The following is a 17,995-nucleotide window of genomic DNA, read 5'->3' as shown; positions in this document are numbered from 1 at the left end:
AACAAAAATAAGAGGAAGTCTCCAAATTTGAGAGAAAATAACAGTAATGACGGTATATTTTCCTTCACATCCGGCGTAATTCTTCCATTATGGAAGTGAAGAGCCGGATTCTTCCATTATGGAAGTGAAGAAAAAAGAAATATGGGTTGATGAAGAAAGAGAAGAGTGGATGGTTATAGTGATGGAATTGATGAATGGAGAAGTTTAGTTTTTGGAAAAGAAGAAAAGGGTCAAGGGTAGAAAAAAAATTTAGAATTTATAATATATTTTTAACTATTTAGTTTCATTATTTAATTGAATTTTCATATCAATGTCACTTAGAAGTTAAAACACTTAATTTACATGTAGATAAATCATTAACGGTATCACTAAATAGAAAGTCTAGGGAGCTAGTAATTTTTGTGTTTTGTAGTAAGCATTTAATTATTAAAAGAAAAGAGTGATCTTTCATCATTAGATATAATCTCACACTGTTAAAAATATTATTGATGACTAATTAATGGTTATAAAACACAAAAGTTACTGGCTCTCTAGTACTCTTCGTTACTAAATAATTGACTATTGGTTAGATTTGTCTAATAGAAATTATTTTTTGTGGGCACAATTTAGTTTTAAATTTTCTATGATCAATGTTATCAGTGTTTATATTTTTTATAGTTAGTTTTGATACTTTAGTTTTTTTTTATATAATAAAACAGGGCTAACAAACTAAATTATGAGACATGTAAAAGACATTCCGCTAAGGCGCTATCATCATCATTAATTAAAGGATGTAGTTAACACGTATTTTAAAGGCTAAAAACACATAATAAATTTATTATTAAAAAACTTTTTAAATATTTGTATTTAATAAATACAAAACATTAAGGACTAAAATTAAAGAGTGATAGTTTGTTTAGGAGATTAAATATACATTATTTATTTTTTTAATTAATTAATACTGTTAAACTACTAAAATGAAATGAAAATTTATATTACTAAAAAAAATAATATCAAAAAATATGAATGACAAATAATTTTTTAAAAAATTAAAAATATAACAAAAATAGTCAAATATTAAACATATATTCTTAAAAAATTTTGAAGATCGGATTTTGACACTAAGCTTAATTAAAAAAAAAAGCCTTTTTATTATTAAAATTTGGTGATTTTATACTATAAATTTATTTTTTAATTTTTTTTATGTGGTATTTTGTAATTTTTTTAAGAGTTTAATTTTGATGTATTGATAGTGTAAAACATTTTACACAATCATGCAATTATAACCCTTTTTTTGAATAATCATTCACACAATCAATGTAAAAGGTAGTTATTTTTGCTAATATGCCATTATGTGATTAGATGCACATGTAAATATGTGATTAGATGCACATGTAAAACGGTTTTACACAGTGCATCAAAATTATTATTTTTTAATACTGAAAATATTTAAAAAAAACAAAAAACAGAAAACAAATTTTGTTCATTCTAAATAGTTTGCCTTATTAATACATGTAAATTAACTGCTGGGACTAAAATCCCGCGAATATTAGTTAATAGCTAGTATCTGAAAACTGAAAAGCATGCAAACCTAATCCACTCAACAAGTCAATGCACTGAATGACCCTCTATTCCTCCTTGCTACTTCCATTATGAAATTATTACACAATCTTTGAAACCTAGTCTTTTAGATTTGCGTTGACTTGGTTTAATTTCATCTTAACTCAGTGTGTAGTGGTTTTGTTCATTCAAGTTTGAGAGTAATGGAAAGAAGAATAGATACACGTTTTGAAGCTGCCCAGAAAGCAATAAACTCAATTGGTTTGGGTTTTGACATAACCCAAGATATAGATTTTGGTAACTGTAAGAAGGGTTCACGGTTGATCCTCATCAATGAGAAACAGTGCCGCCATCTTGATATTCCTGAAGGCCTTTCAGTTCCAGATGTCCCTGACTCCATCAAATGTGTCAGAGGGGAATCCAATAGAGTCCACTCTGAAGTTCTCACCTTACAAGAGGCATCTTCATCTTCGTCTTCATCTTCATCTTCTCTTGCTTACTTGCTTTAGTTTAATAAACTAATCCTTTCGATGTTTAAACATGTTTGAAGATGTTGGAGCACTTCAACCAAGAAATGTGCTTGGGAGGGAAAACTGCGTCTGGTCATTTCTGTGCATCATTTGGATTATCTGGGAGATGCATAAAAGAGTTGACTACCATTAAGTCTCTTGCATATGATGGATGGTTCATCAAACGTTATGCCATTGAGTTAGAAAGGTATCATGGTGAGCTCCAAGACCATGTTAAAGAAGCAGTGCCATCCTCATGGGACCCTGAGTACTTGGCTAGGTGAGTCTGATCTGTGCTTGTGACTTCAAAATGATGTTTAATTAATTCTTTTTTATTTTCATCATCAAAGGTTTATAGAGCGTTTTGGAACTCATGTTGTGGTTGGGGTAAGCATGGGAGGGAAGGATGTGATATATGTTAGGCAAGATGATCCATCATACCTTCATCCAACTAGTATTCAGAAAATTCTCAAGGATACAGCTAACAACAACTTCATGGATTCTGCAGAGAATAATTGCGTTGCTTCTCAAGAATTATGCAACACCAAAGAGGTATATATCCATGGCTGCATGCCCATATTTACTTTGCATCTCGTTCAACTTTCGCTACTGGTTTAGTTGCCTCTCATCTTTGTTTCCAGAATATTGTTGTGATACACGATAGAAGAGGTGGTAGAAGAGGAAAGATGTATCATGGTGAATGGTTGGATACTTTAGACTCAGAACCTGATGTGATATCAATGATTCTTCTGCCTCTGACAACACTATTGAGAAGTATCCGAGGAAGTGGATTTGTGAGCCATGCCATAAACCTTTACCTTCGTTGTAAGCAATTATTTGATATATTAGCTTCACCACAAAACAGAATATGTGCCATGAATATCTGAATTAGCTGAACCCTGCACATGAATTGTGACTTTTTAAACAGACAAACCTCCAACTGAAGACCTTCATCAGTTTTTCGAGTTTCAGCTGCCAAGACAATGGGCACCTGTACTTAGTGAAATTCGTCTCGGTTCTCATTGGAGGCACCAAGTCAACACCTGGCTTCGATTTAGTATCTTTGGCCCTAAGCTTTACATAAACACGATTCCTGTGAGTATTGAATCATATCATCAGCATTGGTATTGGTGAATTTTCAAGAATGTTGCACTCACCTTTGATCACATTAGGTTGATGTAGGCAATAGACCAGTGATTGGATTGAGATTACAATTGGAAGGAAGAAGAAGCAACCGATTGGCAATTCACTTGCAGCATCTGGCTTCTCTGCCAAAGTCGTTTCCACTCTCAGACAACGCGAACGCTTACTTGTCATGTGACTCTTACAGCTGCAGCAACCACAAGAAAGTGAAATGGAACTGCTTCTCATATGTGTGTACAGCTCCTGTTGAATCAGATGACAGTCTTTCCATGGTGACAGGAGCACAACTACAAGTTGAAAAGAAGTGCCTGCTTTTGAGGCTGCGCTTCTCCAAGGTCATCGGCGCCACGCTTCAGAAGCCACCTCAGTGGGATCAGTCCTCTAACATTGGCTATTTCAGCCGCAAGTATGGTGGCATATTGTCATTCATTTCGAAGGAGGGACAAAAGGGTCGTCCGAAACCTGGTGACAAGACCATTGGCTCTAATACATATTCTGCTGCACGCCCTGCTCCGGTTCACACTCCTAAGCTTCAAAGATTTGTGGACACAACTGAAATGATCAGGGGACCAGAAGATACTCCGGGATATTGGGTTGTTTCTGGAGCAAGGCTTTCTGTCCAGAATGGCAAAATATATCTGCTTGTTAAGTACTCACTCTTGAGCTTTGTTGTGCAATGTGAAACTCAAGCTTCAGAGCAGTGCTTTATATAAGGCTTATTTGAAGTCAAAGTTGTTGAATGTGTCTGCAGAATCTGCTGGTTTTTTGCTGATTGTCTAGGACAAATGTTATCAGAATTTCAAGCTAATATTGGATTGATTATATATATATATAGTGAGACTGATTCAATGACTTGTGTAGGTTTGTTACTTAAAGTGACTCACTTTAGTCAACGTATTTAACTAGTATAAGATCCTAATACTATTAGGCCTGTAATTTATTAATCAAAATTTTTCGCTTTGTATTTTTTTTTTGTGACTAGTAATTTGACATGGTCAAAATTATTTAATGATAACAATCAAATTGGTATTTCAATTTTTACATGATTAAATTAATTCCTTAATTGATTTAATCAACTTTTCAGCAATATTAACTTGTTTGGTATTTGTATGTCTATGTATTTTTATAGGAATAACAAGAATGAATCATTTTTATCTTGTTTGGTATCTATTATAATTTATAAATAGACTTAAGCAAGCATGAAGCATTATAAATTTAACGTTAAAAGAGAGTGATTATATTTGCGGGCTCTACGTTATTGTCATTGTCGTCTTTTTTCCTTCATGTTCCTCCTTCACCTCCTCCCCCTCTTCCTTTTTCTTCTTTCTTTTTCTTCTTCGCGTTTCTTCTTCTTTACGTGTTTTCTCCTCATCGTCATTCTTTTATTGCTGCTGTTATTGCTGCATTTTTTTCTTTTTCTCTTTCTCTCAATAATTTTGCAACATTGTAAGTTTCTTCTTCTTTTTTATTTGATTTTTCTTCTCTTTTTCTTGGTTTTATTCCTCTCAAGAGAATGAAACAAGAAGAATTATAACAAAATAAAATAAGAAGAAAATGAAAAAGCAGTAGAACATGAGGAGGAAGAGTTTTGAATTGTGCAAAACAACGAGATTAAATGCACCTTAATTCACTTAGAAATGAACTGAAATTACATCCAAAATGAACAGAAAATTAAATTTCAAATGAACCGAAATTACTTAATTATGACGATATACAAACAAATTCGTTTCAAAACAAGCACAGATCAAATGCAACTTATTTAAATCCAGAATGAACCGAAATTACTTAATGATTGCGTTCAAAAACAAACACACAAACAAAATTGAATGATCATAAATTCACTAAAAAATGAACCAAAATTACATCTAGAATGAACTTGAAATTACTTAATGACGACGATACACAAACAAACTCGTTTCAGACCAAGTGCACCTTATTTAAATAAAGAATGAACCGAAATTACTTAATGATTGCGTTCGAAAACAAGCATATAAACAAAATTGAATCATGAACAAAAATACATCCAAATCCATCAAGTGATTTTGCAGCATTATACATTTCTTCTTTGTTTGATTTTTCATGTTTTTATTATTGTTAAGAGAGTAAAACAAGAATAATTATGAGAAAAAAATAAAAAAGAAAAGATGAATAAAACAAGAAGAAGAAGAATCTGATGAGGAGTTTTGAGGAGTTTTTTATTCTTCCTTTTTCTTTTTTGTTTGATTTTTCTTCTCTTTTTCTTGGTTTTATTTCTCTCAAAAGGGAATGTGAGGAAGAAGAGTTTTGAATTGTGTAGAACAACAATATCAAATGCACCTTAATTCACTCAGAAATGAACCAAAATTGCATCCAGAATGAACTGAAAATTAAATTCCAAATGAACTGAAATTACTTAATAATGACGATACACAAACAAATTCGTTTCAAAACAAGCACAGACCAAGTCAATTTTAAACAAAAACACATCCAAATCAATTTTGGATCAGACAATGTCATCAATACAGCAAAATTCGATGATAACGATAACAATAACGACGACAACGATAACGACGATACGTATTAGAAGAAGACAATGACGATAATGATGATGATCATGATAATGATGATAGAGGAGAAGGATGAAAAAGAGGGAGGATAAGAAATTCTAATAAGAAAAGGAGAAGAAGAAGACGTAGCATCAGGGGTGAAAAAGAATGTGCGTGCCTAAATTTGAAGGAAGAAGAAGAAGAATGCATGAAAAAAAAGTGTGTAAATCTAAAAGATTTGGTTGAACTTGGTTGATTAAATTACTTGGATGTAGAGTTTTATTCTATTTGATATTATTTTGTCCGTAAAGTATGAACTTTATGATGAGTGTGCTTCTAAAAAAAAGGCTACTCTGAAGTTTTATCTCTGTAGCCCCTCACAGGAGGAAAAAAATTACAGGAGCTGGCTTTTGACCATCTCAAAGTAACCATTATTCACTAACCAATTAAACTAATACTCTTGTATCTCTAGCCCTAAGCAGTAAGCACCAAGATCTCAAGTTGAAGAAACTAATGCTTTCTTTTACTTTTTCTTTTCTAATCTTGTTTTACCTTTTATTATTATAGAAGAGGCTCAAATATCAATTACTTCAATTTAAGCTTCTCTGCTGAATAAACCCCTTCAGTAGTCCTCTTTGCTTTTGGTGGTGAATATTTCTTACTCTCTTCTTTACCTTCATCATTAAATGCCTTACTTGGTTCTGGATTTGCATCTTTGTCTTTGTCATTCCTCCTATCATAAAACACAGATTAGAACAACAAAATAAAAAACTAAAGGAGGCCAAATCAAAGAAGAAACAGAATAAAAAATACCTGACAACCTAAAAAACGAGTCAAACACGAACCTTAGGTGCAAAAACAGGAATAACAAACCAACAGCAGTGGCACCACCAAACACTGATTTCAGTATTAGCTTCTTTCGGGGTTTTGACTTTGATATTTCTGCAATTTTCTCTTCTTTCTCATCTAAATTGTCAAAGGAGTGCGCACTCTCGTTGTCCGGATTTATTACTTCCTACACAAGAAAATTGCAAGAGGCTCAATCTGCATATAATGGAAAAGAAAAGTAAGCATTGCTTGATAAAGCATCAGAAAAACTTACTTGAACAGGTAACTCAGGCTCAAGGGTATGTTCTGTATGGCAAACGAGAACCATGTCGTCTTGACTTGATTGATTACCATCATTGCATTCAAGTTCTGAGCTTTGATTTGTTATGCAGATCCGAGTGTTAGATACATCTTCATCATAGTTGGCAGGAACAGTGGCATCATTGGTGATCATATCTATTACTCCTTCACTTCCATCTTCACAGTTATCCAAACTCATAGCATTTGATGCTATAGCCTCACTATCATTTTCTGGCTGTTCATCATCTACAAGTGACTTGAAATCAGTTGCACCAACCGCATACGCTTCAGCAGTTTCTTGTTTATGAGTCATAGTTTCCTCATGTGAGGATTCATTGTTGTCTATAGCTCCACTTTTTGTCATAGGAAATTTTCCTTTCTGGTCCCATTTACAAAACTGGGGTAGTGAAGAGGACTGGCAAGACAGCAGCTTCCCACATTGGCTACAGCTATTAAGCGACGATGAAATTGAATCAACTTGAGACTTCCAGTCCTCATATACAAGAAACTTTTCTGATATAGTTGCATTTATGTCATTGCTGTCGGAGACAGCTCTGTTCGAAGAATCAGTCTTATTACATAGGAAGCAATCAGGAGAATATAATGAATGCTCGGTTTCCTCAAGTTCCTTGACAAAATATGTATACTTTCCATAAGTGATTTCATGTTCAATTTCCTTATACTTCATTTTCTCCTGTGATTCATATTCTTTTATACCTTCCCACTGATCGCTTTTCTGATAATCATTCTCTGCTTCAAATTGGTCTCCCAAGTTCAGTACTTCATGTAGAACCTCCATATTCTCACCAGCTCCAAAGCATCTACCATTTTCAATACTCAATGGAGTTGCGCATGAGCCATGAGAACTAGCACTTTTATGTACATCTGCTGGAATATTTTCTTCAATGAGCAGATCCTGGTCCCAACTATCTTTCGCATTTGAGCTAACATCTCTTATCACTGACATCCTGTTATTCATAGGAGTTCCAAGGATCGAATCATTATCTCTTAATAATTCATTCTGTGTGTAACCAAATTCCATCATTCTACTTTCTTGGCCCCTAGTATCTAAATGAGGTATACCACCACTAAAGTCAACATGTACATTCCCGGAATAAGGAGTCTCAGAGATATGATATTGTAATAATTCCCTTGAGCATAACAATTGAAACTCATCATCAGAAATTCTTGGTCTCTGCCGGCTTCGACTGCCCAGTTCATCTAAACTGGTGGACATAAAATCATTTTCAACCATTGAAGAAGTTGAATTGCACTGTATCTCTGATTCATAATCACACAAGTCATCAAAATGATGTACTAGATGTCTGATTTCTGTGTCATTAGATTGGTCTGAATATGTTTCCCAATCTTTGATCGAGTCTGTAACGGAGTAGTAGACCTACAGAAGCATCATTGTTTTAGAGATACAAGTAGCAAAATCATTTAGCAGTGGCTCAAGGGTACAGAACATGAAACTCACATATGTGACCATTCATTGGCAATATAGTAATTTTGTTTTTACTTATTAGTGAAAACAAGGACACACCTCCCTGGATTCTTGCCCTGAATTCTTCTGTAAGTAATAAGTGGAAGAATCTGCAGGCCTTCTGTGAGACAGCTCTATGCTTTTACGTATGTATCCAACCACATCCTTCGGCATGGTTACGGCACAAGTAACATTAACAATATCAAAATCTGGAACCTGGCAACATGTTTTTATGTTATCAAGAAGCAAAATTTAAAGGACAAGATACAAGAGCAGGTGACTGGAGTTCATAAGTGATATTTTATGCAACTTACTTACATCTATATCCTTAGACCTTAATTTTTTGGAGAATGAGCGTATACACATGCATACTTTTCGAGTATTTCTTCTCTCAACAACATCTGATGGAGAGAATAGGTCAACTCCAGTCAATTCCAAGATTTTGCAAATCTGTATAGGAAAAAAAGAGAGATAACTTTGATACCCATTCATTAATGTCTGTTTTCACCAACCAAAATTTGAAAATATTTAGAACTAACTGAAATGAGGCTCCAGAGTTTCTCTTTCTTCTACTAACGTACTCATATGCTTAAATCAGTAGACATGATTTTGGCAAATCTTCCTTTGAATTCTGTCGAAAGGAAAGGTCATGTAATAATTTACCTTCAGGAATGAATCAACATTAGAATAAGGTCTATATCTCCCACTGTTACTCTTAGAAGCAAATGGCTGGCTTTTGGAAGCTTTTATGTGTTTTAGCTCCATATGCTTTGCCAACAGCAATTTCCACACCACTTTTGACACTAAAAACCTATAAACCAATTAACTTGTATTTAGATTCCAAACAATATACTGAAATGCCAATGCAAAAGCTTCATGTTCAGCTCCATTCCTCTTGGAGTTTAATCCTTGTACTAATCATTTAAAGTGGTCCTAGTTTTAGCTTTTAATTCAATTAAAGATATTAAGGCTAAAAAGTAGCCTCTTTAATTTATGACAGGTGAAGTCAATTAGTCAAAGTATTTAATCTCAAATTGATTGAATCTTGCTGGAGGTTTGCTTGGACTAAAACATACCATTTATTATTCTTTACAGTAACCAATAACCATGTAACTTCTTGCTTATTGGGAAAAGGTTCAAAGAGGAAACAACTATTGCATGGTGCAAACAATTATGGCAAAAATTCTGGTTCTTAGCAATTTCCAAAACTTAATTACATACCAAAAAAATAGGAATAACGGAAAGTGTAGGCTAACAAAAGAAAAAGAGAGAGAGAAATAGAGAAAGTTAAGTACAGCAATTCTCCATCAGCAAGGAGTTCGGATATAATGAGTTGCTCATTCAATCTTATCTTCAATACTTCCCCGAGCCAAATTCTCGTTTGAGTCTGTAAATTGAAGGCGAAAAAAATGACAGTGACACGAAAAATAAACATAAACTAACAGCAAATCCAGAGAATAAAGAAACGATAAAGTCTAAGAATAAATCATGGATTACTTATGTTGTTACCGCCAGAGAATTGAGATAGTTCCAAGACTGAACTCAACCTTAGCGATAAACATAAACTAACAGCAAATCCAGAGATAAACTAACAGTTCCAGGAATACATCTATCTATTTTGATCCTTATTAGATTAAAAGAAAGAAATGAAGATGCAATGCAAATCCAGAGAGTGTTAATCCTGATTCCAATTCCCTCAACTTGAAAGTTAAAATCAATTTTGATCGGTGACAAGATGACACAGCAAGAAGCAAACACGAAAAACGAGCAAGATCGAAAGAGAGAGTGAGAGAGTGATAAACCTGCAGAAAGGCATCATCGAGTTCACGAAAGCTGGATTCCGCTGAAGAAGGAGAAGCAGTTTTAAGAAGCTCCGGCGATGGAGCAGTCTCCGATGACGAATCTTGGCAAACCATGGCTTGGTTTTCCCGCCAAACAGAGAGAGATGAATTGCAGTTTGCAAAACGAAAAGAAAGACACGACAACCTAAACAAAGAAGATAGGATTGGACAAAAAGTGAAGTGCAGGTGAGCAGGTCACATAAGACAGTGCGAGGATTCTGTGTGTCCTTTTTGTTTTCTTTTTATTTAGCAAAGTACCCTCCCCAATCCCCATGCTTTCTCTCTTCATCTCTCCTTCAACTTCAATTCATTGTGCCGCTTCCGCGGATAGAAATACGGGTCAACATCTTCATTACCCTACTTCACCAATCACATTTACCCTCCTGTCTCATACAAAAATTATACAATTTTTTAGTGCATCTCTTATGTTATGTTATGATATAGTGTTACTTTAATTAATTTTAGAAGAAGAATGGTCACATGGTCTCGTTATGGGATTCTGTATTCAGTATGCACTGTAATTGGAAGCTTATGATTATGGGACGGCTTTCTTGGAACATTGTAGATCAGAAATACTACCATTACTAAGGTTTTTCTACATATGAACCAAAGAACTCGCCTTATAAATTAAAAAGATGTTTACCAATACTAACAAGGTCCAATCCAACATTCCTTTTTTAATTCGTCCAGTTAGATATAATTATTAATATATATTTATCAATTAATTTAAATTTTTAAAGTAAACAATTTTATGATTTGATATTAAACAATTCATGTAAATCCCAAAAAAAATTACATGAAAAATTGTATTAGTTACAATTATTTATATACTTTTACTATTACTTTAAATTGTTAGAATAATTAATATATTGGAATTGACTAATAAATAATATTGGTATTGTTTTCTTCGTATTAATAGTAACAAGGTGTGCCTACATTTAAATGACGACGCATGTTCGGTGCAGTATTCATCGCAGTTTTCACACGTTAAACAAAGGACGTTAATTAAGGTTAAATAAATAATAATTTTTTTAAATAATATAAATAATTATTAATTAAATTAAAATATATTATATTTTTAAATTATTTATCTAAATTTTAATATTAAAATAATTATTCATATATTTAATAAAATAAATATTTAATATATTTATTAATTATATTATTTAATATTTTTATTGTCTATCTATATTTTTTAATTAAATATTAGTATATGGGCCTAATGGATATTAAATAGCAGTAGCAAGTACAAGTAGGAATGCGTTTGGCATCGAAGATAACAACGTGGATGAGTGGAAATCAGGCACCGATAAATGTGCACAATATCCACCTTCTCCTTATGCGACGATTGCGTTACGTGTCCCTTCCATAGACACTGCCTCTATTTCTGTTTTCTTTGTCCCATCCTTGCTGTCTTTTTTTTGTTTCTTTCCTTTTTTTTTTTTTTCTCTTTTCTCTTATTTCTACCTTTCACAAATCACAAGTTTTGTTTCTCCTTACAAAAATATTGGCAAATTTTGACCAGACTTCTATCAGTCGGATAAAATATATCAAAATCATGGATAAGGTTGTAATGCATTGTTGGTTTACCGTGAAACCTGCAAATAAAAAGAGATAAATAGATAGAGGATAAAAAACCTAAATAAGCTAAAGGGAGATTAATTTTACAGAGATAAACTAAAGCAAAATCTGATTCATCAATCAATCAAAGAATATTTCTATATAGTTCGAACTAAATAGGTTCGAATTCACTTTCCAAGTAATTCGAACCAAATAGGTTCGAATTACACTTATAGAACAAAGCAACATAATTCGAACTAAATTGGTTCGAACCCTAACTTAATAATTTGAATCTAATAGGTTCGATTTACACTGAAGAAATATTTATAAAGTAATTCGAACCAGTTTGGTTCGAATTACTCAGAATTCGTTCCAGCAAGCAATTTAAGTTACGAACATAGTTTCCGCATCATGTCTTAATAAAACTTGTAAAGTTATTTTTGCTGGTGTGCATTAGACATACATTTCGTTTAAAACTGCGGTGACAGAACATATTCATTAACTAAAATCTCATTCAAAGTACATCGCACTAACGTTAACGATTCTATCAGTCACCAACTACAAGCAAGAAAACCGATAATAGTAGAATCTAAACGCGAAATTGAAATAACAAAAGTACCAAAGCCACCAATACACCTAATCATGTCCCCGTGTGTGCTCTGCTCCTCCGAGCTGTGGGCAACTCCGACGTGTGTGGTCGGGCTGCCGACAAAGCCCACATCTCTTTGACCGGTTCGGATCTGCCTCGTCCATATTGGTCCGTATCCGAGTGGACCTGGGACGACCCTCTCTCGCACGCCTCTTATTGGGGTCAAGGATGACAGTCGGCCCGTCATATGGTGGCCAGAAACCCTCCGGAATGGGAGGTGTGAAACCCATCTGATACACACTGAAAACCGAACTAAGACGATACACCTGGTGGACATAAGGCTCCCATGTAAGCCGTGAGTAGGCACAGCATGCCAGTGCGTGGGGACACGGGAAATGAAGTGCCTGGAAGTATCCGCAGTCACATGTGTGAGATGCAAGCGAGACTCTGTAGGTACCCAGTGAGAAAGAACCAGTCGGAGTTGTCTCTGCGACGATGAACTCGGAGTTATCCCTGTCGTACACAGTTACCGTGAAGCACCTAGCCGTCTTCAAGTTGGCCTCTATACACTTCACCAAGTGCTGACTAAATTGTTGTCCGGTACCCATCTGCGCCTCAGCCTCCCTCCCTTTGCGAACAAATAATTCGGCCAACCTTCCGTATGTTGCCTTGACTAGCGAGCACACAGGAAGGTTTCTGACACCCTTGAGGATCGAGTTCACACACTCAGATATATTCGTCGTCATGTGTCCGAATCTACGCCCCTCATCACAATGCTATGTCCACAAGGAATACTCAATCCGGTTAGCCTAGTCACACATCGTCGGGTCTTCGGTCCTAAGAATATCAAACCAGTACTGGAACTCGACCTCGGTCTTAGCGTACGCCGCATTTACAAGTAGCCTCCTTGCGTCTTTGACCTTGAAGGTGAGGGCGAAATTTGCCACAACATGTCGAATGCAGAATGCCCGGTATGCAGACGGAGGTAACCAGCCTCCGTCAGGAGCCTCAAGGGCGGCTTTGATGCCGTTATGCCTGTCCGAGATAACCAGCAGACCCGGCTGCGGTGTCACATGCTCACGCAGGTGGGAGAGAAAGAAGGACCACGACTCAGCATTCTCACCCTCGACTAATGCGAATGCAACAGGGAGTATGTTGGAGTTCCCGTCCTGTGCAATCGCGACAAGCAACGTTCTCCCATACTTGCCATACAGATGGGTGCCGTCAATACTAACTAGGGGCTTGCAATGACGGAATGCCTCGATACATGGTGGAAAGGTCCAGAATAGTCTGTGAAAATAAGCTCGAGACTCGTCCAACTGTCCACCGACACGAACAGGGCTCGTCCTTAGCACTGCAATAGTACCAGGCATCGTCAACTGCACTCCTAACACCCACTTTGGGAGCTCGTTGTACGACTCATCCCAGTCACCATAGATGAGGGCAACAGCCTTCTGCTTCGCCAACCAGACCCTTCTGTAAGTCGGCCTAAACCCAAAGTGTGCGGCGGTGGCATTTATGAGCACTTTGATGCTGACGGATGCATCAGCCCTCACCATTGGCATAATGAATGCCGATATGACATGGTAATCCAAACTCCTGTGGTCGCTGGAAATGGAGGTGGCGAGACAAGTATGCGGTCCGTTGTAACGTTTGACCTCCCAAATCCCCTTGCGCTGTCGGAGACTGAGCCGAATCAACCATGTGCACCCATTTCCGAACTCAGAACACTTGCCCACATACCGGCAATAGTCAGACTCCACGACCTTGTACTGTACCCCTCGCCGGATGCTGTAAGTCTTGACACTTAACAGGGCCTCTTCTTTATCCGAAAATTGCTGACCAACCTGAAACTCTATCAGACCTGCAGACCCTTCAGCATCTCTAGCGCCAAATCCAGCCGGCTGCCCAGCAACCCCCTCCTGCCTCATGGCATCCAAGTCCAAAGAGGAAAAATGTGGAGGGTACTGCTGCGTGCCAGAGCTAGAACCACCGCCCGGCCCAGCAGGCTCACTTGCTCCAACATCATCGCCACTGTCATCAGCAATCATATCCGGCTCGACATCATCGTCCTCTGGATCATCCAAGAATCCATCTCCAACCCCAGCCGGTGCAGCACACTGTAAAGATGTCGGCAGATACCCACCTTCACCGACCTTGTCGCCTACACTGCCGATGAGATCAACAGCGAACGAAGGGGAGGCGACAGGTTGGACGGGTGGCTCGTACGCAGGGACGGAGGAAGATGCAACGGCAGGTCTGGAGCTAGAACCGGCTACCGTGGCTAAAGTGGTGGTATTCCGATTTGAACCCCCAAGCTGGACACCGCGTCAACCAACTTTGCCAACAGTTCTGGTGTCCTAACCTCTGGAAACTGCCAGCGACAATGAAACATGACCTGCAAGTCCTCATCACTCCCGATCGTGAAACAATCGTACTTTACGGTGTTCTGGAGCACCGTGATTGAAAATCGATAAAAAAAACTTCTTAACCCGTTTCACACCTTCCAGACCGAGTTTCGGCAGTACAGAGCTAACAAGGTCCTCATACCTCGTCGTAGGCGTGACGATAATACAGAGAGGATCCTTATCAGTGAACTTCACACTGGAACGAGTTTTCTTCTTAATGGATCCTCTGTGGTGAACCAACACAGTGAAACTCTCCTCACTAGCCATGTAACCCCACTCTAATAATAGCAACTCATCTTCACACCATATATATACAGCTCTCCTCCTCACTAATTCGAACCATGCTAGTACGAAATACGGTCTGTGTAATTCGAACCAAGCTGGTTCAAATTATGGAGGTTGAGTTCGAACCAAGGTGGTTCGAATTATGTGGCTATGGGAACATGTGTAATTCGAACCTATTTGGTTCGAATTACTTGGAAATTGAGTTCGAACCTATTTGGTTCAAACTATATAGAAATGTCATTTGGTTGATTGATGAATCAGATTTTGCTTTGGCTTATTTGTGTAAATTTGATATCCCTTTGGCTTGTTTAGGTTTTTTACCCATAGATCGAGGTCTAAAATTAAATAATACCTTTTGTCTGTTGTACATCACCCGTTCATGGATCCAAAGGGTAAAAAACACAAATAAACCATGGGAGGAAACTTGTTACATGAATAAGCCAAATGGAAAAGTGACTCACGAATCAGCCAAAGCCTATTTTTATATAATTCGAACCTATTTGGTTCGAACTCCATTTGAACATAAATCGAACCTATTTGGCTCGAACTATACAGTTATAATTCGAACCTAATTGGTTCGAATTACTCTTGATTACGTGCCTCCAATAATTCGAACCTAATTGGTTCGAACTATGAACAATTGGGCTATATAAGGAGTTCGAATCAAGCAAATTCGAACTACTTATCCTTTTCCATACCCCACCAAATCTCAGAGAAAACGACCCAGATTCGATCCGAGAAATAGTAGAACCGAAGACTCAGCTGATGGGGGACGATCCTGCAAGGCTGTACCGGTTGGACGGGGTTGCTCATATAGCCGGGGTCATCAACGACGAGGTTAGTAGATAGAAAACTTTATGCACACGGTTTATCTGAGTTAGTGGTTTTGCATGTGGTTTTAGTGGCAGTTTATGTTAGTGGTTTATCGTGGTGGTATTGTTAGTGGTTTGTTGTAGTGGTTTTATATGCGCTTCTGTTAATGGTTTATGTAAGTGGTTTATGTTAGGTGGTATTGTTAGTGGTTTGTTGTAGTGGTATTGCAAATGGTTTATTTTAGTGGTTTTGCATGCGGTTTAGTTGGTGGTTTAGCGTAAGTAGTTTTTTGTACGTGGTTTTATATGCGGTTGTGTTGATGGTTTATGTAAGTGGTTTATGTAATTGGTTTATTGTGTTAGTTTATTTTTTGGTTAGCAGTATTGTATGTGGTTCTAATAATGCGGTCCGTTTAATGCGCAGCCACAGCGATGCATCAAGAGCATGCGGCGGCAACAAGGCATGCCACTCGATGAGCATTATGTTTCCTACTTGCAGATGGCCGGGTTATACCATCTGGCTAGGCTGAATGATAGATGGTTCCGGTTAGATGAGCCCCTTGTCAGCGCCTTCGTCGAGAGGTGGCGTCCTGAGACGCACACCTTTCATATGCCCTTTGGAGAGTGCACGATCACGCGTTATGTCAGCGGTTGCCTTACAGACTTCCATGTGTATATCGAGGGTGGACGTCCAGCTTGGGTGTGGTTCGAGGAGTTGCTTGGAGTGATTCCTCCTCCGAGCCAGGTTCAGAAGTTCGTAGTAAACTGCACCTGGTTCCAGGAGACTTTCGGAGAGTGCCCCGAGGGAGCCGATGAGGAGACTGTGCGAGGGGCGTTCCTATTCCTGTCGAGGCGTCACAGAGGGGTCCTGGGCGAGTTCCTGACATGGATCGAGTCGACGACGTCCCTGATAGGCGTCGGGTTGAGAGGAGAGCTCGTGTTAGGACACAACGGAGCCAGCGTGAGGGGAGGTGGCTAGAGCAGGCTATCGACGAGGCTGATGAGGCAGGTAGGGGTGGTCGTCGAGGACGAGGGCGTGGAGGCAGACGGAGGGCACCCGTTGCGGGCTAGGACGATGGTGAGGCTGGTGGCCTTGGTGGACAGGGGTACGCCACCGGAGATCCCACTGCCCATGCTGAGGCTAGACTTGGGGAGGGGACGCTCGGAGATTACTTTGTTGGAGTTCCCCCTGACGACCACACACGTCAGGAGAGTAGGCCATGGGTGAGTCCAGGCAGCACGTTTTCAGACTTACTTGCCGGTGTTGGGTTTGATGAGGATCTTGGATCCCCCTTCTTTGATGACATCAGTGCCATCATGCATGATGATGAGGCTGTCCCTGGGCGGAGTCAGACGACGGGGACACAGGTACCGTTAGATGTCGATCTGAATGAGCTGCCTTCCGTGCCTCCTCCTGAGTATTTCGCTTTGGGTGGTACCCCAGCTTCGGCACATACTGCTGGGTCACATTCAATTGCCGGGCCATCCTCATCCCGACCGGTACATGTCCAGCCTAGGACGCCTGCACAGCCAGCCCCGCAGGACGAGGACGAGGACGAGGAGATCGAGGATCAGGAGCCGTTTATCCGGAGAGGTCAGAGGACACGGGTTCCACGTCGTTGCTTCACGGGGTCGCACCTTTTTAGATGATTTCTGTGCCGAGTTGTATGTTACCTATGTTCGTCTATGTATTTTGTTACCAGTGTTACTTCGTATCCACCTTTAGATGTATGTGTGTGTTACTCTGAAAACATCTGTACTTTGCATTTTGATGTTATTTAATTGCCGCATCATGTCTTGATTAATTTAACTCGTAGAATAATTTATTCCCATGCGTGTTCAATACACATTTTGTTTAAAACTCCTTAAACGAAACATATTCATCAATTCCGATCCCATGCACGTAACATATTCAGCTCTGTTCCTTACTAATTCGAACCATCTTGGTTCAATTTGCATTTAAAGTAATTCGAACCAATTAGGTTCGAATTAGTTGAGGCACGAAATCAAGAGTAATTTGAACCAATTAGGTTCGAATTATAACTATGAAGTTCGAACCAAATAGGTTCGATTTATGTTCAAATGGAGTTCGAACCAAATAGGTTCGAATTATATAAAAATAGGCTTTGGCTGATTCGTAAGTCACTTTTCCATTTGACTTATTCATGTA

General features: G+C 38.1%; 3 protein-coding genes across 7 annotated transcripts; 1 reads left to right on the top strand and 2 right to left on the bottom strand.

The window, feature by feature from the left end:
• The first annotated feature begins 1,555 nt into the window (after window positions 1–1,555).
• On the top strand, window positions 1,556–4,043 carry LOC107630905 (MACPF domain-containing protein At4g24290-like). Of its 2 annotated transcripts, none has more exons than XM_016334190.3 (6): window positions 1,556–1,997; window positions 2,090–2,328; window positions 2,399–2,600; window positions 2,690–2,873; window positions 2,977–3,143; window positions 3,221–4,043. In XM_016334190.3, exons 1-6 carry the CDS (start codon window positions 1,743–1,745, stop codon window positions 3,902–3,904), a joined length of 1,731 nt encoding a protein of 576 aa, XP_016189676.1. In that variant the 5' UTR covers window positions 1,556–1,742; the 3' UTR covers window positions 3,905–4,043. The 2 variants fall into 2 exon arrangements, with proteins under 2 accessions (XP_016189676.1, XP_088362631.1); XM_088506505.1 differs by having other exon boundaries at window positions 1,563–1,997; window positions 2,471–2,600.
• A 1,925-nt stretch (window positions 4,044–5,968) lies between these two features.
• On the bottom strand, window positions 5,969–10,788 carry LOC107630904 (uncharacterized). 4 transcript variants are annotated; one of them, XM_088509445.1, is made up of 8 exons: window positions 10,133–10,788; window positions 9,626–9,717; window positions 8,870–9,141; window positions 8,649–8,780; window positions 8,391–8,546; window positions 6,819–8,243; window positions 6,562–6,731; window positions 5,969–6,449 (listed from the first exon to the last, which is right to left on the bottom strand). In XM_088509445.1, exons 4-8 carry the CDS (start codon window positions 8,694–8,696, stop codon window positions 6,302–6,304), a joined length of 1,947 nt encoding a protein of 648 aa, XP_088365571.1. In that variant the 5' UTR covers window positions 8,697–8,780; window positions 8,870–9,141; window positions 9,626–9,717; window positions 10,133–10,788; the 3' UTR covers window positions 5,969–6,301. The 4 variants fall into 4 exon arrangements, with proteins under 4 accessions (XP_088365571.1, XP_016189675.1, XP_016189674.1 ...); XM_016334189.3 differs by having other exon boundaries at window positions 8,994–9,141; window positions 10,133–10,774; XM_016334188.3 differs by having other exon boundaries at window positions 6,530–6,731; window positions 8,994–9,141; window positions 10,133–10,768.
• A 1,579-nt stretch (window positions 10,789–12,367) lies between these two features.
• Window positions 12,368–13,066, bottom strand: LOC148572321 (uncharacterized). The gene has a single exon (XM_088507453.1). It carries the CDS (start codon window positions 13,064–13,066, stop codon window positions 12,368–12,370), a length of 699 nt encoding a protein of 232 aa, XP_088363579.1.
• Between the last annotated feature and the right edge of the window lie 4,929 nt (window positions 13,067–17,995).

This window comes from Arachis ipaensis, chromosome B3, assembly GCF_059453495.1.
Source record: "Arachis ipaensis isolate K30076 ecotype BB chromosome B3, ASM5945349v1, whole genome shotgun sequence".
Lineage (NCBI taxonomy): Eukaryota > Viridiplantae > Streptophyta > Magnoliopsida > Fabales > Fabaceae > Arachis > Arachis ipaensis.
This window is presented reverse-complemented; position numbering and strand designations above follow the sequence as displayed.

Bases quoted from the DNA above. Each gene is read 5' to 3' on its own strand.
- LOC107630904 (XM_016334188.3), bottom strand. From the start codon at position 10,246: ATGGTTTGCCAAGATTCGTCATCGGAGACTGCTCCATCGCCGGAGCTT. The intron at 8,781-8,993 runs GTAAATTATTAC...TTTCCTATACAG, and splicing joins ATGTTGATTCATTCCTGAAG to ATTTGCAAAATCTTGGAATT. The intron at 6,450-6,529 runs GTATTTTTTATT...GTTTTATGATAG, and splicing joins CTCGTTTTTTAGGTTGTCAG to GAGGAATGACAAAGACAAAG.
- LOC107630905 (XM_016334190.3), top strand. From the start codon at position 1,743: ATGGAAAGAAGAATAGATACACGTTTTGAAGCTGCCCAGAAAGCAATA. The intron at 1,998-2,089 runs GCATCTTCATCT...ACATGTTTGAAG, and splicing joins AAGTTCTCACCTTACAAGAG to ATGTTGGAGCACTTCAACCA. The intron at 2,601-2,689 runs GTATATATCCAT...CTTTGTTTCCAG, and splicing joins AATTATGCAACACCAAAGAG to AATATTGTTGTGATACACGA.
- LOC148572321 (XM_088507453.1), bottom strand. From the start codon at position 13,066: ATGACGACGAATATATCTGAGTGTGTGAACTCGATCCTCAAGGGTGTC.